Genomic DNA, 23,433 nt, shown 5'->3' on the forward strand with positions numbered 1-23,433 from the left:
AGTACAATGTATTATAACTAGCGACAAATCGTCACATTATATCTAATGCTATATCGGGAAGGTAACCTAAATCAGCAGTAGATAGATAGACTATCACATTATCAGTCAGTCTTCGCCCTGACCATGGCTAAGGTAAGATAAACATGTTTATGAAAGACCGGCAACTGCTTTTGCTTATACTTCAATGATAGGACAGAATATTCTTACGATTTTCGCTCAAAAACCATTTTGCTTATAATTTAATACAAGTATTCCCTATGAATAATCAGAATTTTGAATGTAAAAATTAGTATGGTCGTGTGCAACTTTATCAACATTAGAAGAGGTGCAATGTGTGTACTGTGTAATTATGTATAGATATGTTCCCAATTGTATAGCATATAGCAACATTTTTCATTAATGCTGGTATACGTAATGATACAGTCACAGAGGGAGGCCCACTCCGAGTTATCTTTTTGTTTACTGATCATCTCGGGTAAAGTTAAAGTTTTGATAAGGATATTGGAAACGTCATTGTATTTAATGTAAATAACCCATTCTTTATCAAAGTATTGCATTGACTTTAAATGTATGTCACTGTGTCGATACGGCCTGTTACACTATATAGATCAGTTTTAAGACAAAAGTCTGCAACGTTAAAAAAAACAAATAAGGATGTCATTATCATTCTTATATAAAGATAACAAATAAAAAGGTCACTTCATTTCGATAGCACAATTTTAAAAACAAAATATGTCAAGGACTATCAGATATAAAATTATAACAAGTGTCTTCTTTGATAAAGTGTCGCCTTGTAATCTACAGACACTTTCAGAACATTTTTTCAACAGTTTAAACAGCTTTCAGAATGCTGACGCAGAGATATTATAATAAAATTATATTAACGAAGAATCAAATTAAGGCTCTCCCATTTTTCTCCACAGACAACAGATTATTGGGTAGAAGGCCTTGTAGCCGCCGTCTTTACACCATTTGATGACAAAAGGTAACAGAAACCCTTATGGAAGTAAACATCAAAATATTTGAAAGGTTTGTTGAAACATATGTGCTGATTTAATTAACTCAATTTGAATATAGACAAAGTTAAGTATTGACCTCGTCATTTATTGATATCAGCACGATAATGGAGTTTATATCGTAATCCATTTGAAATGGGTATTGTTCAAAGTATGATAATATTTTTTTTACTTTAAAAGAAATTGCCGTATCAACTTAATTAATTGCATTGCGTTGGTAAAATCCGATAAGTGCTAATACAATATTTGGTGCAGGTAGACCTATATAATGTAGTTAGCTGTTTTACCCTATAGGGAGTTGGACCTGTCCAAGATAGAACCATATTGTGACCATCTGCTGAAGCACAACATTCGTCACATATACGGTAGGTTAGCCGTATCTGAAAAACTAAAACCGTGGATCACAATATCCTTGATATTCAGTCATTCTTATTTTAGTTTTCTTCAGATATCAAATTATATATTTTCTCCAAAAACAATTTCCGCTTTTAGATGTACATCATTTATATGTTATCGGGGTTTTTAAAGTCGAAAACAAGTGAATTAGAAGAAAGATGATATCCAAGATGTAAATTGGAAATTAATTACATATACAATAAAACAAATATCTATATTTGAATTATATTTAAATATGTAAGGGATTGAACAGGAATTATTTGATAGGTAGAAATACTAAGATACAGAACAAGTTATTTTCTTATTTTGATCATTCTTGACATGTGTTTTCCTTTTTCCCCGAAAGTTTATTCCATTACCATAGTACAGACAGATCACAATACGTCTTTTAAATGCATGTATATTGTACGTCGTACACATAACAGCATTATTTTACAACATAACAAACAGAAACCCGCGAGGTATTTGGTTATTCTTTGGAACAAAAATCCATGATAAAGGTTGGAAGATAACAAAATAGATAGAAGAGATTCCTTTTATTTTACAGTGAATGGGACTACAGGTGAAGGAAAGTCCTTAACCCTCCAGGAGAGGAAAACTGTTACTGAGAAATGGATCAGTGTCTCAAAGAAACGGTACGTTATAATAGTACCAGGGATAGTGCAACAAGTATTATCTATTGAGAGATTTTTGGTCTAGTTGTATTGTGCGGGCTTTTCTTTTGTTTTAACGAAGAAAACGCTTTCAAATGAAATACGAAATATATTTATATTGCCTACTTCGACTCCGAATTGTATAGGCCCTATACAATGTATAAAACATGGGAACACCTGTCATTAATCTGTAGATATATAGAACAGTATTGTTACAACTCTTCTGATGAACTTGCAATAGTAGTTAATCAATTTTAAATGATCATTACGAATACCAACACATCGAAAACAACTACATGTACTTCTAATGTTTTTAATTTATTGTATCAATAAATTGGCTTGGGTATGTTTGGCTAGGCGATTGGGTGCCGTAGATCGTGAGTTCGAGGGCCGGATAGGGCACGAGTCGATGAATTGTCGTGCTTTGTTACATCTGTTTCTTTGATATTTAATTCACTGTGTTGTTGATCAGTTGATCCAAAGATCATGTCAGCATATCGAACCGACTATCACTTCGTCATAGCAACATCCTTTTGGGGGATGGGGATGTGGCGCAGTGGTAGAAGGCGCAGATATGTTTGGCTAGCTATAGGCGAGTGCCGTAGATCGTGAGTTCGAGTCCCGGATAAGGCACGAGTCAATAAATTGTTAAATTGTGTTTCTTATTTTATATTTATATTTTCATTATATTGAATCCAATTCAACAACTTCGTTTATAATGTTTTGATTTATGGTATCTAATATATACAGTGGGAGTTTTCAAATCTATCTAAAGACCTCTCCTGATACAATTTTACAACAAACATAATACTTAAAATTACAATATAGGTTTTTAGAAGAGAAGAGCAGTTATAATGTTAATCCAACAAGAGCGTTATTAGTTTTATTAGAAATTCCAAAAAGTGTCCGTATACAGTAAACATTTTTGAAGATGTATTGCATTGGTTAATCACAAAGAGTGAAGCTATTGTCTTGCGTATGTATCATCAGCTCTATCTTACCAACAGGATTTCAGTAATGGTCCATGTGGGTTGTATGAACATGATAGACAGTGTGGAACTGGTAAGAGGATTGTTATTTATATGATAGCTTAATTTTTTCTGCTTTGTTTAGAATAATGTATAACAGGGAAGAACAATTTCGTTGTTGTTCCTTTCTATTTATCCATTTGATTTTCGGAATCGGAGTAACGCGAGGATTTCCTCTTTGTCACAGTGTAACAGCGGGAAACAATGTAATCGGCTGAAGACTTATCGATATTTGATACCCAGTGGCGTAGGAAGATGAAACGTAATGGGGGGGGGGCCAAAGGACCTCAATATTTCGTAACAACAACAACCCCCCCTCGCGCGCCTCAGGAGATACTTGATTTTTTTCATATATCATTACATTTAATCCTTGTACACATCAGTTCTATATAGAAAGTGGCGTCGCTAACAGGAAATTAACGAATATGCAAATTAGCGTGGGATTTGGGGGGTCCGCTTTATCCCCTGGAAAAATATTACGTTTTAGAATTTTGATGATTTTGCGAGCGCCGAAGACGCGAGATTTTGGTGTTTAGGGGGTGCGGGGGTCTACCCCCGGGAAAAAATTGTACGATTTTGAATGGGAGAGATGAGCTTTACAATGCATTTTATTGAATTTGCGAGCGCCGCAGGCACGTGATTTTGGTGTTTGGGGGGTCCGGGGGTCTCGCCCGGAAAATATTACGATTTAGAATGGCTGAGATGAGTTTTACGATGTTTTTTGATGAATTTGCAAGTGCTGAAGGCGCAATTTTTTGTTGTTTGGTGGTCCGTGGATCTCCCCCGAGAAAAATATTACGATTTTGAATGGCTGTGATTAGTTTTACAATGTATTTTGATGATTTTAAAGCGTTCTTAACACTGTAAATTTTCGATTTAAAGTTACCTGCATTTAGAAATGATAATTGTGAGTGTCGTCATTAAATTATGCAACTGAACATACCGGATTCACACCATCGGCAAATTGTTGTGTAACTCAAACTAATAATGAATTGATTGTCTTGCTAAGATATTGAATTTTCATTATCAAAGATTTGAATATTACGTGCTTGAACGTTTTAGGAAACGCGCCGCGCAGCGGAAAATTTTCTAAAATGAAGTACAAAAAATGAACAGGAAGACCTTTTTTCATTCAAATATGCATTTTTAGAACATTTCACTTGGCGAAAATGGGGGGGGGGGGCAAAAAGACATGTTTGCCCCCCTCCGTCCTGGGGAACGGGGGGAGGGGGGAATTGCCTCCTCTGCCCCTGCCCCTGCCCCCTGCCCCCCACCCCCCACCCTCCCCCACCACCCCCACCCCGCTTCCTACGTCCTTGATACCGATTTAAAATGTAATGTTATAATTATTTCCAGACTCGTCATGCAGTAGAAGCAGGAGCTGATGCTATTGCTACACTACCTCCATTATTCTTTAAACCAACCAATATAGGTATGATATCAACGTATATATTCCAGAAATCTTAAAACATCTTAAAGAACATTTTTATAAACAATTACGGGACTGGCCATGATGACTTCTGAATCGTGATTTTCTTGTGGGACTGACCAAAATTTTTAGAACCTCTTTATTTCTTTGTAGTGGAACACATTATAGTTCTGAACTCGCCTTATAAACCCTGCGTCAATTGCTTAGACATGTGCACAACTCTTCGCATAAGCACATTGCAGAACGAAGGTTGTCAAGACACATACATATTCGATTGATAGGTGTTCTTTTGTTTTGACATGTTAAAAGTTATATGTGCCATAACTGAGGTAAAAATTTGAAGTGGTTTTTTTTTCTTCAAGAACCCATCAGTTTTGACGAATTAAGCTGTGAAAATCTTTCAACAGACACAGACATCCTTATAGGCATTTGCATTAACACAGAATTTATGTACTGTTGTAGTTTTTGTTTTGATATGATTTAAGCATGTTTAGATGAAAATACATCAGTTTCTAAAGTTGCTGTGAACTGAAATTGTAAACCACAGCTTTGCTTCTATGTGAACGTGTATACTCATTTCACTGCATTGAAGACGTAATCTTTATGGTTGTTGGCAGAACTGCCTTTTGACCACTTATTTAACTTTGTGAACTTAAAACCTATTGTGAGTATTGTAATTCTTTAGATTGTGGTAATTTTTTGGTGACGAATAACATATTAAAATCTCTTCTTAGTTCGGGAGGATGAAAAGTACAACACATATATAGCTTTAAGGCTTTTATGCAGTATTTTATATGCTCGGTATTATTAAGGCATACATATAATAACACTGTTTTGTATACTTTGCTGCACTGTGTGCGGTTATTTAGACTTTGATCTGTTGTTCCAGATTCCCTGGTGTGTGGTATTGTGTAGGGATGTTTCAGACTTTGATGTAATGTTGCAGATGTCCTGGTGCGGTTCTATAAAGGGGTGTTTAAGTTTTAGATGTTATGTTTCAGATGCCCTGGTGCGGTACTGTAAGGCGGTCGCTGATGAAGCCCCTCACCTGCCTTTTTACTACTACCATCTTCCTGTCATGTCACACGTCTACCGTGAGTACTTCACTAGTCTAATTGTTTACAGATGCTATCAAAGCTGATCTTAAGGTTGTATTCTTCTGAGGTTTCAGTCCCGTTGAAGTCTCGTTTCAACATAGACCAAAGAAGTTATGAGATTTTCAAATATAATTTATCAGTATCTGTAGCAAGTTGCCAGATGCAAATTTTATAAAAAAATTGTATTTCTATTTTTAGTAGATTTCTTTATACGGGGATTTTAAGAAATGGCCCATTTGGCGGCCATTTTGAAATTGTGTCTTTTTTCGCTTCAAGTAGAGCCACAGTTTTACCATTTTTTAATGAAATTGTTTTTACTTAAATCATTACTGCGCCAGCATTTTTAGCTGTATTTAGCTAATTTTTGCTGCAAATCCTTACTAGGTTCGTAGTAATTGAAATATTGAACATTAATATGTGAAACGATACACTTTAGTGACTTTATTTTTACATTTAATGGTAATTTGGGCACTTTTATTTTTTACTCTAAAATACTGAAAAATAACAAAAATTCAAATGGGGCAAAAAAGTAAGCACACGGACCCCCAATTTTTCTTCCTGATTTAGAAAGAACAACCGTTTCCCTATTGATATGCAAAAGAATAACAAAAGTTTAATACCAGAACTTTTTCTATAAAGGGTTAAATTTGGCAAAAATGGCTGAAAATGGTGCATTTGGTAGCACAAAATTAAGGGGTAGGGGTAGCATATGTTGTTATTCTGAGAAAAAAATATTAGTCTAATTGATCAAAACTGGTTTATTTTAAAGAAGACTACTAGAAAATGAATTCTACAAACATTCATAAATATCAAACACCTCATTAGGAAATTATGGCTTTAATCTTTATCTTATATGGTCAAAACGGCAAAATTCCCATAAAATCCAATATTTTGTCAACTAGGTGTATTTGAGTGACAAAATCTCAAAAACGAGCACACGGACATATGTTTTTTCTTCCATTTTCTTTTATGGTATGAACTCTTTTTTCCAAAAATCTATATGAGAAAAAAAGTTTAATACAAGAAAATTTTGACTTCTCAGAGGTGTACATCCTTAAGGTCAAAGTTCGTGGAACGTTTCTAGGTGATTTGTTGTATAATAGATTATACAGATTGACATCTTTAAGAGTCAAACGTTTCAACTATGACATATTTCCCAGCCTCACTGTAATGAAGTGTGTCGTATTTGTATCTGTGATTCAAATAAAATATCGAAAACTATTTCGCTTATTGTAGTGAATATGGAAGACTTTTTGATCCGTGCAAAAGAAGAGATCCCTAACCTTGCTGGGGTGAAGTTCTCTGACAAGGACTTGGTAGACCTGATAGGGTGTAGATTCGTGGAGGATGGACGCTTCAATCTGCTGTACGGGTGTGACGAGGTAAGTGTTCTTTTGATATTTTATAAAGGTTTAGGCAAATCCAAGTCTGGAATCTGGTGCCGATACTGGTACCATAAAGTGTATGAGAATCACCGACGTCTGGCGACATATTGCAATGGAGGTAAAGAGTATATATGTGTGTGTTTTCCTGTGTATTGATGTCGACAATCGTTTTAAATTCCTGATGTTTTCGTGTTTGATAATTTGAGATTACCATTTAACCCTACTTTCTGTAGATTTGTATCTTGTATAGGTTTTCAATGAACACGGGATTCGAATTCCTCTTAAGCAGCTGGTCGTATTACTGTTTTCTATGTCTCAGTAAAATCTATGTTTTTGTCACCCATTTCGTTTATCGATTAGGGTTTGTGTAATTGTTTCTTTACCATTAACAGATATTTTTGATATTTTTACCCCGAATTATGGTGTAGAGTTATTGTTTTAATCAAATACCACTATTTGTTGCTTCTATAGCAACTGATGGCGGGCCTAGTGACAGGAGCCCACGGAGCAGTTGGCAGTCTACACAACTTCGCGCCAGATATGTACCACAGAATGATACAGAAGCTGAAGGAAGGCGACTTCAGTAGCGCACGGAATGAACAGATACACGGACAACGTCTATGTAGGATCATTTATCGCTATGGTAGGTAAATCATTACAGAAGATCAGTTTTAAAAAGTAATCGTTACATTATTACAAATTAAAAACTGATTGTATGCTTCGATTTAACAATTCAATTTTGCCAGCTGAGTGTCCTGTAGGAGTTATTTCCCCTACGTTGATGATATTATTTAGATTTGACATTAAAGCAATGAAAAATATTAATAATTAATTGAAGTACCATTGGCTGTGAAGAATGTTTAATATTTTGCACGTGCGAAGAGTATACACATAGAGGTTAAAAAGATAGCAAGAATGTTGCAGCAATATGCTATATGATCGTTGTTCGTCTATTCGACTTCCAGGTGGTGTATCTATTTTCTCTGCGGAAGCTGATTCTTGGCTACATCGTAGAACAGTGCATTGACAAAGCAGTTCCTACTCTCTTTCAGTCCTTCAAACTTTGCATTCAAGAAATCATAAAAAAACATTATTACAAAAATTGTCTTATTCAAATATTTGTAATGTCTAAAACTAAAATTACAGTTATATTGGTTCCCAGCCAAGTTGGCATAAAAGGAAATGAAAAGGTTGATAAAGCAGTCAAGCCAAGACTGTACTTAACACAAACATATTTGAAACTACCATACACCGATATGAAACCTTGCATTTATTCAGCTACATTTTTTTTAAAACTACAACATGACTTAGTCCTCATTTATGCAGTCGCATAGATCGAATTGAGGAAGTGGAAGGTCAAAACTGATCATATATATGTGATCAGTGCATCTGATAAGAGGAGAGGATCCTCCTACATGCAATGCATGCGATTCTCCTCTCAAGGTAGAGACACTTTATTACACCAAGGGACAGCGGAGAAATGGTCTTTATAGACAGATTGTCTTTAAACACAGGTTGAATTGTGTTAAAATTGGCCATTTGGGAGAGGTGGTCACTAAGGCGTGTAGTTATGTCGCCTGATCAAAAAGTATCTCCAATTCGTGCTAATTCATGAAAAAGAACCGACGTTTCAATGTTTTAGCATCTATAATTGCCCGCTACGTACACATATAAAGTGCAAAATAATCAGGATTTTGTATGTTCTAAAGCAACTTCAAAAGTTTTATGTAATATGTTTTGAAGCGTCAAAGCTGTCGTTAGAGCAAATATGCTTATCTTCTGAAGCCGCTTATTTCAGCATCTTTCAAGGGGTGCATACCGATATATAAATGTAAGGGAGGAGTGTCAATGTGGGCCGTCTGGATATGACTGATAAACATAATTTTTCTTAACAGATACCCAGGGTTTAGGACATCATGATATGACATACGATTAAGGTCAGGTCGGAGTCCCTTGTGAGTTATGGAGATTAAACTGGACGAGCATTTTGTTTTTTGTCCCGTTTTGTTGGAACCAAATTAATGATATTTTTGAATGATTTTTCATTAATAAAAATGCATCTATATGTTGAAAATAAAACATTTTGGAAAATATAACTTAATGTCTAAATATAGGTCGCAGTGACATAATTTTGTAAAATGTCAATTATGTAATAATGAAGTTCGTCTGGTGCATAATATACCAGAAAAATGTTATATATCATATGCGATTGTATTGAGCATCCCTGGTAAATAAGGTTAAATGACAAATTAAATTAAGGGTAGAAGTCTACTTTATAACAAGTATGTTTGTAGCCGTATGAGTAACTCCCAAGAAGCCACATGTTGGTAGTCATAGTTTAGGTTATAGGGTTTAGTTGTACATATCATGGTATGTTTTGATTGCTTTAAAGTTAGATGGATGTATTTGTAGTAATAAAACAATTGAACTATAATATTGCCTGATTGTATTGTGTGTAAATATGTAATTGTTTTATATTTGAACGCTTGTCTGTCCGCCCCTAAACTTTGCTAACTGTTTCGTTGTGTTGACACATCATAGATTTGTTGTCATATTAATTGCCTGCCTTGTCAATAACGATCAAAAATAAACCATAATTAAGTCTATGACAATTAATCCTTAGTTTATCTGTTTTTTGACAGGAGCTATTCTGGGTGGAAATGTGGCGGCCCTGAAGCATATTATGTCCCTGATCGGGCTGGATATGGGACCCCCAAGGGAGCCAATGCGTGCTCTGACACCGGAGGAGTACGCCAATTATAAATCTGAAATTGAAAGTATCGGGTTTATGGACTGGCATTAACTGTAGAAATAAGAAGACACAACTAGAGAGTGCTGCTTTCAAAGCAAATTTGTTCTGAATAAGATGCACGAACCTTTTATTTCGATCATTTGAAATCATCTTATAATTTGTACTGGAACATTCTGAAAATAACATTTCATTTATGCAGAGTATTAGATGTGTGTAAGATAAGCACGAGTAACAAAATAAATGTCTTCGGTATTTATAAGTTTGTTATAATTAATTTTTATTTGTTTTCATACTAAATCCGACTTTCTGATTGGCAGATACTTTATCTTCATGCGTAACTAATTCTATTAAAAACATACCGTAAAAAAAAGTTTCCTTTATTTTTTTTATTTATGTGCATTTGTACATTCATAACAGATATAGTTTGTGAACGTGATGATTTGAGTGTGAAATCAATAAATGTGTAAAATCAATAAGTGTGTGAAATCAATTATTGATCTAGATACTGTAAATCACTTTTTGAATATATATTTCACGTTTTTGTTAATTATCGCAAACAATGTCTGTTAAGTATATACAATTAATCGCGAAATAGAAGTCGCATTGAACTACCGCGAAAGATTTGTCTCGCAAAAATAGGATTGGTTACAGTGTGGGTTAACTCATTTTGACGTTATATTGAAATTCTGTAAACAATATTGGCCCATGTAATTCATATTCTTGGTGTACACCACAAACCCCATTGAAGAAATACTGTAAATTTCCTTTCAAAGTATCCCATATCCGATGAGAGTCTTGTGATAGTTTTGTCATATCAAATTCTTACACGATATTGGTCATTGATGTGTGGGATGAATGTTGATCTCGTATGGCTTAGCGAAAACGTTGCACACGCGAACGTTTATTACATATGTGTCACGTCCATTACGTCATCATTTTGATGCCAGGTGTACATTCAACAACAATTTCGATGCATATTTCGCAGAATAGTTACTATATCCATATTTCACAAAAACGCTTGACAAATACTGATATCCCTGAACATGTAAGGTTGGGTGTAGTTAGTATGACTATGACCCTGTTACGCACGTGTCGATTTCCCCACCATTTCTTTGGTGAGTGTGATCGGTGGTAATATAAGAGAACCCTTCTTTTCCAGCCGTAGAGATTTCGGTATTGATTTCTCCGGACTACATGTCCCAGGGGCTGGTGGATCCTTCTCCGTTATCTTTGGTAGGACTGTGTGTTTATTAAGAATCTTTTCGGGATTCTCCTGTTCCACCACTAGCCGGTCAAATGTTTCCTGATCATTGTCAGGTTTGTCAGCTTTATCATCGTCTTTACTGGGTCTCACGTCCTCGTCCCGCACTACTTTGTAAAAAGGATTGACCAACCCTCGAATCGGCGGCAGAGCCCCTCTATGTCTACTAAATATATCCTTTTTCTTATCACCATCATCGTCTTCCTCCTCTTTTTCCGGTTTCTTTGGTTCTTTTTTCTCTTCTTTGAAATGTTTTTCGAAGAAATGGTTCATTCTTTTTGACATTTCAACGGGTTTGAGAATTTTACCAGTCTCTATACTTTCTTGGATCTGTTTTCTGACCTTCCTAAGTCTGCGAAGTCTAGGATGATTGTCCGCTATTTGTTGGTCGATGTCACGGGTAAAGGCGTGGATTGGTTTCCCGCCATAATACCCGAGCATGCGCTCCTTTACTTTTGTTGCTACACCTTCTCTCCTCATTTTCATACACTGTTTTAACACCTTTTGACGAATGACGATCCTACGGACGGACATAGTTGATTTTTCCCAGTCTAAAGATTGTTGCAGTTTTTCTCTTGCTATGTGCTCGTCTAAGACGCCCCATTTTGATTTGATGACGTCATTGACGATGTAAACGTATTTCCGTTGACTGTTTTCACGCTTTCGAACGATGCCAAGACGTCCTTCATCCATATTGAATAAAAGTAGTATTCTTAATAGGTAAACAACTGCTTGTCAAACAATTTTGAGAGAAACAAAAGATAAATTCCTTTCAATAGAAAATGCTGCTATTGAGAAGGTCCTACATCACTGCATGCCTCACATAGCGTTAATAACCGTTACATACTTCACGTGTCATAGAAGAACCACAACGTGACGGAGTAACCTCTCATCCTGGTGACCCTGACTTATCTTTTGTGAAGTCGTGTTCTATACGATTGAAGTTGGTTTCATGCAGAAGTCCTTATTTCGGTTAATGGATTTAAAGTCCATTCCTTACTAGGAAGTCCACAGTTTACAGTCCTGCACTGGTAACTGTATATTCTATCAGGTTAACAGCTCCTTAGTTCGCCTGCCAATTTTAATCTGTAAATAAAAATAGACATAATCACTTGCCGTCATCAGACTTGAACGTTAAGATTGTCAGTCCGGCCACTTATATGTTTTACATGGTTAATCCCCAACAAATCTTCAACAGAAAACAAATACCTGTGTCTACGAAGGTTCCACTGAATGTCTAGCTGACTCTCGACATTTCAGAACCTTACACAATATGGTGATATGGTAATTTTGAAGTTGAAGTATGATGAACAAGATAAGTGGAATACTAGTTCTGAGATAAAAGACATAATGGTTGTTTAAAAACGTATACAGGCCACTTAATGTAATCGCTCTAACATTTCAGTGAATGCCCAACCGCAAAGAAATTTTTTACCGATAAAGTATCAAAGCGTTCTTTAAAATAGAAGTGAATGTTTAACAGGATGAAACCCCCCTGGTGATCGTTGCCTGCTTTGTTTTTACTGTTCAACATCAGTAGAGGTCGCATACATTGACGGATATGCATTGATCAGGCTTAATTGGTAGGTAAAATTAGTCACTTCAGGGATAAAGTCCTCACCCACTTTGAATACATTTGTAGTGTAAAACTACATGTACTCATTTATAAGCATTTATCTTTAACAAAACCCAGGACTACATTCGTAGAACAAGTAGAATCAATATTCGACAACGGAGCAGTATCTTTGTATTAAACATGATTAAGCTAACTGACACCTTTGACAAACGAGTAGCGCATGCTACTTCAGGCCAGCGCGTGGCGATATACAGAAGACGCCACAATGATATCAAAATACATGCATTTATTTAACCCGAGGCCCGCAGGGGAAAAATCGATAAATTTTGCGTTATGCAAGAATGTGGATATCATATATCATAAGGTATTTCTCAGATCATTTTTGTCCCGGTACTTTTCTCAAATAAAGAATGCCAATCATGTCGTGTCATTGTTCGGGGTTTGAACAATGCCATGCTGTACCGACAAGCCAGGATAAAGTTATTATCAATTTTATGTATATACAATATATGCCTTTGTGATGCATTAAAAAGATATATTAGCTTGTCTTAATAGACCTTGTGCCGTCCGGACATGCCATGTTTACATAAACGTTCTTTACATATAAATTTGTGTAGATTCTTAAATATCACATCGTACCTTGCATTTCCAAGTCAAACAGTAATGAATAGGGAGTATACACAGAGAATGGTTAAAATAAATATGATTCTTAGTGTAAATATGCTTAAAGTAGTTGTGTGAAAAATAAGATTTCCCATTCCAGTGAATATTGTACACGTGGTAAGATGCTCTTAGGAATTTTCGTAATTTCGATTTGTGAGGTATTTTTGTAATTTCGATTGGTAACCTATTTTCGTGATTTCGATTGGTAAGCTATTCGATTGGTAAGCTTTTCGATTGGTAAACTATTTTCGGAATTTCGATTAGTGCATATAAGTCATTTTCGTGATATAGATTGTAAGCTATTTTCGTGATTTCGATTGGTAAGCCTTACGAATGAAAGATGTTTGTTTTCATATTCTTATCTGTTCTAGTACACGTGTGGGATTATTTGGGACCATATTACCTAGCGCACAATGCTACGTTTACAACACTCTAATGACTGGAGTGCTTGCCAGTGCGAGTCAGTAAGATTGTGGTATAATTATGTTGCTTCCACATTTCAGAAAGAGACAAACACCTCTGAAATAAACAGCATAAGCTATCCTCATTTCGTTATCTGTTAATATGACATTAAACAATGAAAGACCAAGCGTTATATGTCCTCACACAGTACTCACAAAAAGTTGTTTGTGTACATGCTATATATTTATAATTAGTCTACAGACTGTCTAATAAGGTAGATAGTCACCTTCCGGTTTTATCTGAAGAATTCCGTTATTGCTTTTTGTTGTTGTTTGTGTAATTTTATATACAATGGGATCGGGCACAAGTTTTCCAACTTAAATGAAGCCCTCTTCCTACATAATTATAATTAATTATATGACAAAGAACACAAAAATGGCAAAATATACATATTTACAAGATTTTAGTTTTAGAGAGAGAGAGAGGGGGGAGAGAGAGTTTATTTTAACATATGTATATACATTTGTTAAAATAAACTCTAATTTCGTCCAGAAATGATTTAAGAGTTTATACTTATCGACAACTTTAGTTATATTGTTGTTAAATCAGATCAAAACGCAGCACTCTAATAATAAAAAACAGACATACTTCAGCTTCCAATCAAATCTTCATTTGAACTTTCATCTCTACTGTTTGTAATTCAAGCATATGGGTATATCTTTTATAAGTCAAAACATGTGGCCAAACAGTAACAATGAGAGAAATGAAGCACTGAGGCGTCTGTAGGTTAAATCTCAACAGTGAACAAACACGTCAATAATATTTGACCAAGAGATAGACCTATATACTTACTCACCTCGTCGATGTAATACATATTTTAACATTGTTGAAGTTGTATAATTTTAACACTTCAATCTTTCCCCGGCGGTTTTCTTGTTTTTGAGAAGTCCTTCTGAAAATATTTTATTCGCTCTGATCGATATGGCCGCTGGCACCCGAGGTCTGATATTGTTATATAGGTCATTACCGAGTAGGTTCTCACAGCCGATTGAATACGGAATGGTATAATAAGGACTAATTAAATACTTTAAAAAAACGAATAACAAAAAATGGATAAAAAGCCCTTTACATTATTATACGTGTTATTTAGATGTTTATTAAACACCTGTACAATCTGTTCAAAACATCGCATTAATTCCAATTAATTTCATTGGAACTTTTTTTCAACATATAGCAGCACTTTCAATATTCTAGTATATTCTTTTATAACAAAATTCCAACTCTTTCTTATGTACATTCTTTTTTCGTTTTTCTTTAAAGGAAATAACAAATACGGTTTTAATTATTTTCAATGAAAAATATGTTTTAAATGGTAATTTGAAGAGAAATATTTATTATTATCTAAATTAATACCATCCACTTTTATATACATAAAATTTTTCCCCTGTTAAAATACTATTAATAAAGTTAAATACGGATTCCAATGATCCAGTTATTGGTCATGTAATGAACTACCGGTGTCGATTTCATTTGTAAGTCCACAAACAGTCATCATTAAGTATGATAGATTGGATTAGAAACCGATTGTGGCTGTTATGACCCCACGGTCAGATTTATATTATATTCTCTCATTGAAATCGACGGTATAACCAAGTCATATTAATAATCATGTCAATGGAGATCATTATGTTGTCATTTATCATGAAGTTTTTTTTTTCTTTTCAATTGACGGACGTCATACTTCATATAAATATCATTTAATTAATAACTAAAAGGCGTGTATTCGGAAAGAGCGTTAACGTTTGAAAATAATTGAATTCCATTGTTGAACGTAAGGCTGGATTATCCATTATTATAATCAATTTAATAACCATCAGGTGTGTTTTCAACAAATGTTAAATTTAAGGCAATTAAATCAAACAACGTCATACTTTGTTGATTTTTCACATCACCGTCGATTTTATATAGATCTACATGATAAATATATTCGACAAAAACGCAAATGGTTCCGTTCCCTGTTTTCACCATTGTTTTTATATTATTATTATTATCATTATTTCCTACACTTCTATAATTCTTTCCTGTGAAGAATTTTAATTTGAGAAATTTCCTTTAAAATAATAAACGGTGATATTGAGGCAGTCAAAATACCGAGTATAGTATTGATCTAGAATATTTTATGTGCAGTTGGTATGTAGACAAGAATTTCCGAACAAGAAAATGAAGTTAGTGGCTATGTTATTGGGCTCAATTTCATTATTTTGATAATACGTGTACAAGAGAGATATTTACATTTTAAAGTATTCAGATAAAAATAAGTAACGGCGTTCGTGTGTATTTGAAACTGTCTTAATCAATACAGCATTTAAGCATTATTCAAATTAATCTGACATGACTAAACACGACTGGGAAATGAAGCTCGTGTATACGCAAACTTTTCTTGCCCAACTTCCTTTTATATACCTCTACACAATTATTATGTCTACGGAGAGAATCGATATCTGCATTATTGATATATATTTATCAAAGAAAACATACGAATATTGAACATATCTTGTAGAGTATCAAAGATTTCCTAGTCTATAAAATATTTCAGTAAATTATATCAGTTTAATGGTGTATCCCTAATTTGCGTCCATTGAATGATAACGGCGGGTATAAATAAATGGTATTTCTCCACACCTGTAAATAGTTCTCCCACCGCCGACTCAATAAATATGATAATTACTCGATCACTTTAAACACGCATTGATCCATCCTATGACATGCAATAACATTTCGCGTTACATGCGTACGTAACATCTGCGTGAAATGCAATTACATTTGATAGCTTATCTCTAAACTATAAATCTTTTAACGACGTTTATATGGGTTTACAAACGTGTTGATATTGTTAAGATACGCATGTTACCTCCTCTTGCGGTAATGCTGTCTTGAATTTATCTAGTACTTTCACAGCGATACAGCTAGTGTATTGGGGAAATTAGCTCTAATGTAGTATGTGAAAAAGGATAATCCAAAGATGAAATTTTCAATAAACTGATTTATTACAGTCGGGTGAGGAGCGGAGAAATATCCTCTACACTTCCAAACCTAGGCCTGAAAGTGAATATACAAATAACATAAAAATAAAATGATACTATAATAAAACAAACAAACATGTAAACAGAACTTAGTCTAAACGTGATATGCAATAGTCGCAAAGAAACTGTTATAATATTTAAAACGAAGCTTTGTATTTTACTTCTAAACTTATAATATTAAGTATGTTTGAGTAGATTGAGTACATATATCGATAATTACATGAACTTCAGAATGGATACCGGGTTTATATACAAAAATATATAAATTCGATAAAGCTGATATTTATTCTAGTTTATAACTGCCTACTGTGTAAATAAAAGTTCTACGAAAAAAGGATGGCATATACTTATCTTCAACAGAGGAAGAATATAATGCCTAGGAAAGAGGATGGAGAAACTCAAATTACCAACAGTGGTCAAAGCAAACATCATGGAAAACATTTGATCTATGTGTGTATAGTTGAGGTATAATTCTAGCTGTTACTTTAGACATCTTTAATGTGCTACCTTGCACCAGATGCTAAACAGGACTCAAAATCCAGTCAGCGTTCTGACAAATTACAAGCCATCAGGTGACTTGAATGCAAATTATTAAACAAAAACCGAGGAGATGAAATGCTAAATGTAATAAAAAATTCTAGCCGGAGATGACACTATGACAGACTCCAAAATTATCACATAAAATAGTGTTTGTACCAAACTAAACATATGAAATAATGTCTACTCTAGACTGTTCAAGATGGGAAAGGTCTGTTTCAAAATTCTACACAGTCCAGTAGTAGAAGTTTATTCCAGACATTTTACAGGAAATGCTCTCCAAAATCAGCATGAGATAAATGTGCCTCTAAAACTTTCTGTGATATCTGCCAACGTTAATGTCAAAGTCGATTTATAATATCGATGATAAACATCCAAACAAGAAAATGAAAATACTAAGATTACAACCGACGATTGCGGCAGTCCCAAATAGTACCCAAACACAAACATATAACGTTAGATAATTGGAATACAAAAATTGTTGTCAGCGTATCTTCGTATTATTGGATAGCACTTTTACGTTTAATCCGCTTCATTCCTTTTCATTTATCGAACAAGTCCTCATTTAACATTACAATCTATTGACATTTCTGTTTTATAATTTCAAAAAGTAAAAAAGGCCATTAAACTTATTATTTGTTCTACTCACCTGTTTAAACCTCCAACATTAATTCCCGATTCCTAACTCACACAGATTCTCACAATTGTATGTTTTGATTTGTGTATTTTACCCATTATATCTGACCCAACTGTTAAATGTCCGTGAAAAAACGAACATTTATATGACAGTCTATTAGAATCCGAACGTCCGGGTAGTAATACACAATGTCACTCAATCCCCATGTGGTGTTGTAAAACCCTGGATGTCCTCCCTTCTGTCCGAGGACAATACCATACAAATTACTTCTCTCTCTTTGCAGGTAAATAAATACAGCTAACACGCAACTACGCAAGGTTACATATCAACTTAGTGTTTTATATCGGGACCTTAACTTAAACTACGGCAGGACTTTGGTAACTTTAAATCCATTTATGTAATCATTGCCATATTTTATCAATTTAATAGTAAATAATTTTATCCGTTAGGATTTGCGACTTCGGGATATTCTTTAGGTGGTGTTTACCTGTCCGGACGTGTAGGGGTAGAAATATTCCGGAATAATTAAATACCCGGTGATATTGTGTTACACTACAGGCTGCATTCAGCTTAAATCTAAATTATTGTTTGTTTGATATCTTATAGAGCCCCATTCAGATGTTTATTTATCTAGGGATACAATGTAAAGAAAGCGACGCAATTAAGAGAAGGGTGTATTCCCTAGACGTATAGGGATACCGTGTACGAGAGTGTCAAGTTAAACAAGGGTGTACAAGTGGTGATCTATATAAAGATTAAACAAGATGTCTTTGATAAGGAATAATAATATACCTGTGTTAATACCTATCAAATAATAGCCGAGTCGGATCAGGACAGACCGGGTAGGGACTCGCGGTTATATATGGTGTAGACGCGTTTAATTATAACAGGTAAACTATCACTCGAACAGTATCAACTCAATCTTTTTTTCTGTGAATGTTTAAGGGAAAAGAAAGGAATGCCGCGATAAATGTATTATATAGCGTATCCAGTATTATATTATTTTGTGAGCAGTAACGATTTTCCTCTGCAGGAGAGCAGGGTATTCTTTCTCCTGTGTAATTATAGAGTACCAATGACAGCACTATGACTATTTACTCAAAACATATTACAACTAGAAACCATTTAATACATTACTTATATTATACTGTAACGTTATACTTTAATTGAGGCCAAGTCTACGTTTGGAATGGATAATTGATTTACAATATCGAATACAGAAATAGACCAATGCAAGTTTTTTAAGGAAAAAAGTGGGGCTTTATTTACCTATATTTGATTTACTATGGAAGGTCCTTTCTTGTTTCTCAAACACAGTTATTTCTGAAAATTAAAATTATTTGATCTGACAAAACAGTTTTAATATATTATGTTGAATTAGGTAAATAGTTTGATCTTTGAAAATGACCACGAACCTTTGACGCAAGTAAAGAAAAAATGACAATAATTAATTGTCCGTTAAATTATAAATTGTAATTAGCCACTTACACACCAATTGTGCTAGTATCCCATAAGTCTTATATAGACTGGATGTAAGGATGTATTTTTATTTGTATATTTTATCTGTATAATATAGTATGCCTTGCATGTGACACTTTAATCAAATATTTGAATTTGAATTTGAAAAAAATCGTACTTAGGAAAAACATATCGCACTCGATCTCATGACGATTTCAAGTACTTGTCGTTTGAGATGTATCTCCAGATAAACAACTAACTGTTATTGTATAACATAATGGAAAGGTTTCTACAGCTATACATACGTGATAACGACATACAAACATAACGACGCGACATGAAAACATGACACCATACACATTAAACTAATTAGGAATCTTAAAACTTCCTGTAACTGATACCAGAAAGGTTGGATCATTTGATGTCATTTGTACCGCTTGTCTTTGTAATTCACTACTAAGGTATGAACTAAAGAATAAATAGTTTCGTTATGTTTTAACGATAAGCTAAACATATTAAATGCTAACACGATTTGTTTCTACAAATAAATAGATATAGAAGAAAACTTCCTAGTATACTTTATATACAAAATATACGATATATTAAAGCCAGTGTGCCCCTCCTAGAATACGAGTCAATACATGTGTGTAGTTATCGAACGCCCATGGTCGCGATGTTAAGACAGTTATGTACTCATACAATATATAATCTTTATGTTACATAACTCTTTAGAACGTGTTAAATAATTAATGATTGAGAAACAGGCATAACTTTGATGTAAGCTTTTAGATATATCTGCGATATATAAAAGGTATATAAAGAGGAATATTTACCTAATCCATTACCATCCATAAATAACTGCGCATGTACTTAAGAGTTTTTATCACGAATACAACAGAAAAGTTATCCTGTATGTTCTCGGTATTGATTTTTTCAGTAGAAGCTGCTCCATGAAAATAACTGGCCTTTTTAATCTCTGAATTTCATGAAATCTTTAATTCATAGAAAAAGTCCCATTTTGATTTAAATCATTTAAAATATATATAAGATATATTTTACTCCATGCAAATACATGTATGCTATTCCGTGAAAACATGCTTTAATTTTTACTGAAAGTTATATAATAAATTATATATTGCTTAGATTAAGAAAGTTAATATCGAAAATATTAGTAATGAAGGTTAATTGGTTAGACAATGATTGTAATAAAAAAAACTTCTGATCTTCGTTGTGAAAATCATTTTCATTGGTTTAAAGAAATCCTCTCATCACATTATGAATAACGTCGGTAGGATGAAACAGTAGGATAATAATTATTAATATTCACGAGAAAAAGAATCCATAAATAAAACAGGATTTCCACAGAGATTTTGATTGGAAGATTATAAAAAACTGATATTTTATATTGGTACTGTCTTCATAAACTCATGGTGTTACATATCGATATTACAAAACAACCTTAGCCACTTTTAACCTTTCCCGCTTAATATTCTGACCTTTATTACTTGACACAGATGTAGAAACAAAAACAAAAGGATCAGACACAAGTCATTTCAATTTAAAAGCCGTCGATTATCATTATGGTAAAATCAACATATAAATGATGACTTCGATACAATTCAAAGAATAATAATAAAAGAATAATAAATGTGGTTGTACAATAATTACGTATGTTAAGAATCTTCCACTGGACTTAATATCAGATTGCACATGTTAAAACATTTTACAATTTACCTCTATGGGTATCAAATAACATTTTAAGGATACAGGTGAATATAGAGTTAGACAATATGTACACAGATGAGAACCTATTTTACCCAGGCAATAATTACATCATAGTGAATTAATAGTTACCTCGCTCTGTCACGTCCGATGTACGTTTGACGAGTACCAGTGCAGTAATAGTCGGTTATATACCCCAATACTACCATTAATACTCCTATGTTAGTCCATTGTTGTCATCACATCGTGTCCCGGACAATCGACACAGGCAATAACATCAAAATGTCACTCAAAATATTGTAAATTGAAAAAGTGAAAATAGAAAATAAATCCCTGTCACCTGTTTTGATCCCCTGGGTCTGACAATGACTTAACATTCCAGTAAATCGATGGAACATCAATATGTCCTGTCGTGATAAAGGAAAACTGACGGTTGTGAAGGCGCTTACTTCACACGAAAATCGCTGTCTGTCTACCTCGTTATCAATCTACCTACTGGGACGTGGATTTTTAAAACCACCAGCACATGTACATCATAAACAATTAAGTCGATATATTGGATAAAATTGACTACTGAGTTGATAAATGCTACAAGTGGATTATGGGGAGTATATGGAATAGAACTAACTCTTACGGAAAAGTTCAGTTCTTGTGAACACGACTTCTAGTGTATGGTGACCGGTAAAAGTGAAATATCCCCGACTCATGACCATGCATAATCTTACAGTTGTTTCGAATTCTTTGAAAGGGCTACGAGATTTTTTAATGATGATGATTTACATGCCAGCGTTAGATTTATGTTTCTCCGTGTTGTTATTATAAACAACATGCTTGCCAATATTAACACTTGAGTATATCTATTGATCAACATGATTTACTACCTTTTCTTTTATATTGTAACCGATATTTACAAATTATTGGATTAACATCATGCATTTGTGGGTCCTTATTTACATTAAGCATGATCTCTACAGTTTTGTCGATTGAGTCTGCAAATTCTACATATTTCTATTTGAAAAAAAAACTGTCTTTGAAATAAATACACCGGCAATGTCTACAATCTCAACGGGTGATACGGCAAGCTAATTGAAGGACCAAGGTCAATCCCGTTTTTAATCTAATTATCAAAGATATCTCATATATAATGTAGATGTCTTATATTTATGAGATATCTTATATCTATACAAGATATCTTATATAGCATATTTATTCTACGATTTGTAGAGCTTGGTGATTGCATGTGTCTCCCTCTTTGTAGACTTTTATATTGTTGTCGTGTCTCCTTGTGATAGCATAACTGTTATAATGCTTTAACAAAGGGACAGAAACTTCCTAGTTAAAGGCTATGGTGTGTCTTTAGGACTGAAACCAGAGATTTCCAGAAATGTGCGAAAGTTCAGCTCAAAATCAAAAGTAAGGCAGTATCAAACAAGACTTTTAGAGAATGAGAAGCTTTTATAAAGGAGTGAGAAAAATATTATCCTAAATCTAGTTGTTTCCACAATGCAATTGGAGCAGCAGGCACAATTCATGCTTTGTTCGTTTGTTTGTTTGTTTGATTAATTGATGTCTTATTAACAGCCAGGGTCATGTAAGGACAGCCTCCCATGTTTACGGTGTTTTGTGTGTGTGTGCGAGGTGCGAGGTGTGTGTTTTGGGAGATTGGTATATTCGTGTTGTGTCTTCTTGGAACTGTTGTCCTTTTTATACTGAAATATTACTAAAGTATGCCGCCGAAGACACCAAGCAACACACCCCATCCGGTCACATTATACTGACAACGGACGACCAGTCGTCTCACTCCCGTTATGCTGAGTGCTACTTAGGCAAAGCATGAGCAGAAACTACCACTTTTTAAGACTTTGGTGTGTCTAGGCCAGGGGACAGAATCCAGAGCCTTCCACACAGCGGCGAACGCTCAACCAAAGGCCAAAAGTGAGGTTGTGTCAATGGAGACGTTAGGAAGAATAACGTATTTTAAGGAAGAAAGGAAAGAAAAGATCCTTAATTTAGTCGCCTTTTACGATCATGCAATAGGTACAATTCTAACGCCCTGCCTGCAGAGCCAAAAAATCATGCGCCCTAAAGGAGAGAGGAAAGGGTAAAACGGAAAGATATATATATATCTTCTCTTCGCAGCCATATTGGAAAATCCTAACTGTAAAACGGATTGCTCTGACGCTGCGATTTGATTTTACTTCCCCTGTGACGTTTGACGCTTACTTTTTTGAGGCACATGGTTTAATGATTAATTTTCTCTTCGTTTCTGGCTTTCTGGTTGGCCTATTCATTTTTTTTCATTTCACGATGAAAAAAATCCGAGAATGGCAATAAAAAC

General features: G+C 34.3%; 2 protein-coding genes across 6 annotated transcripts; one reads left to right on the top strand and one right to left on the bottom strand.

Moving 5' to 3' along the window:
• The first annotated feature begins 108 nt into the window (after positions 1-108).
• Positions 109-10,015, top strand: LOC138320880 (N-acetylneuraminate lyase B-like). 2 transcript variants are annotated; one of them, XM_069264163.1, is made up of 10 exons: positions 109-132; positions 924-985; positions 1,311-1,381; positions 1,960-2,047; positions 3,073-3,127; positions 4,450-4,525; positions 5,524-5,616; positions 6,856-7,001; positions 7,476-7,647; positions 9,647-10,015. In XM_069264163.1, exons 1-10 carry the CDS (start codon positions 124-126, stop codon positions 9,805-9,807), a joined length of 933 nt encoding a protein of 310 aa, XP_069120264.1. In that variant the 5' UTR covers positions 109-123; the 3' UTR covers positions 9,808-10,015. The 2 variants fall into 2 exon arrangements, with proteins under 2 accessions (XP_069120264.1, XP_069120265.1); XM_069264164.1 differs by lacking the exon at positions 109-132 and having other exon boundaries at positions 924-1,029.
• Positions 10,016-10,127: 112 nt separating this feature from the next.
• LOC138320881 (uncharacterized) lies at positions 10,128-21,629 on the bottom strand. Of its 4 annotated transcripts, none has more exons than XM_069264167.1 (2): positions 21,436-21,629; positions 10,128-12,103 (listed from the first exon to the last, which is right to left on the bottom strand). In XM_069264167.1, the coding sequence occupies exon 2, from the start codon at positions 11,708-11,710 to the stop codon at positions 10,838-10,840; it is 873 nt and encodes a 290-aa protein (XP_069120268.1). In that variant the 5' UTR covers positions 11,711-12,103; positions 21,436-21,629; the 3' UTR covers positions 10,128-10,837. The 4 variants fall into 4 exon arrangements, with proteins under 4 accessions (XP_069120268.1, XP_069120267.1, XP_069120269.1 ...); XM_069264166.1 differs by having other exon boundaries at positions 21,228-21,629; XM_069264168.1 differs by lacking the exon at positions 21,436-21,629 and adding an exon at positions 18,024-18,246.
• Positions 21,630-23,433: the final 1,804 nt, after the last annotated feature.

The sequence above is a fragment of the Argopecten irradians genome, chromosome 4 (assembly GCF_041381155.1).
Source record: "Argopecten irradians isolate NY chromosome 4, Ai_NY, whole genome shotgun sequence".
In the NCBI taxonomy this organism is placed as follows: domain Eukaryota; kingdom Metazoa; phylum Mollusca; class Bivalvia; order Pectinida; family Pectinidae; genus Argopecten; species Argopecten irradians.

Excerpts from the sequence above, each read along its gene's own strand:
- LOC138320880 (XM_069264163.1), top strand. Across the intron at positions 986-1,310 it reads ACACCATTTGATGACAAAAG|GGAGTTGGACCTGTCCAAGA; the intron begins GTAACAGAAACC and ends TTTACCCTATAG. Across the intron at positions 1,382-1,959 it reads CAACATTCGTCACATATACG|TGAATGGGACTACAGGTGAA; the intron begins GTAGGTTAGCCG and ends TTTATTTTACAG.
- LOC138320881 (XM_069264167.1), bottom strand. The coding sequence starts at position 11,710 with ATGGATGAAGGACGTCTTGGCATCGTTCGAAAGCGTGAAAACAGTCAA.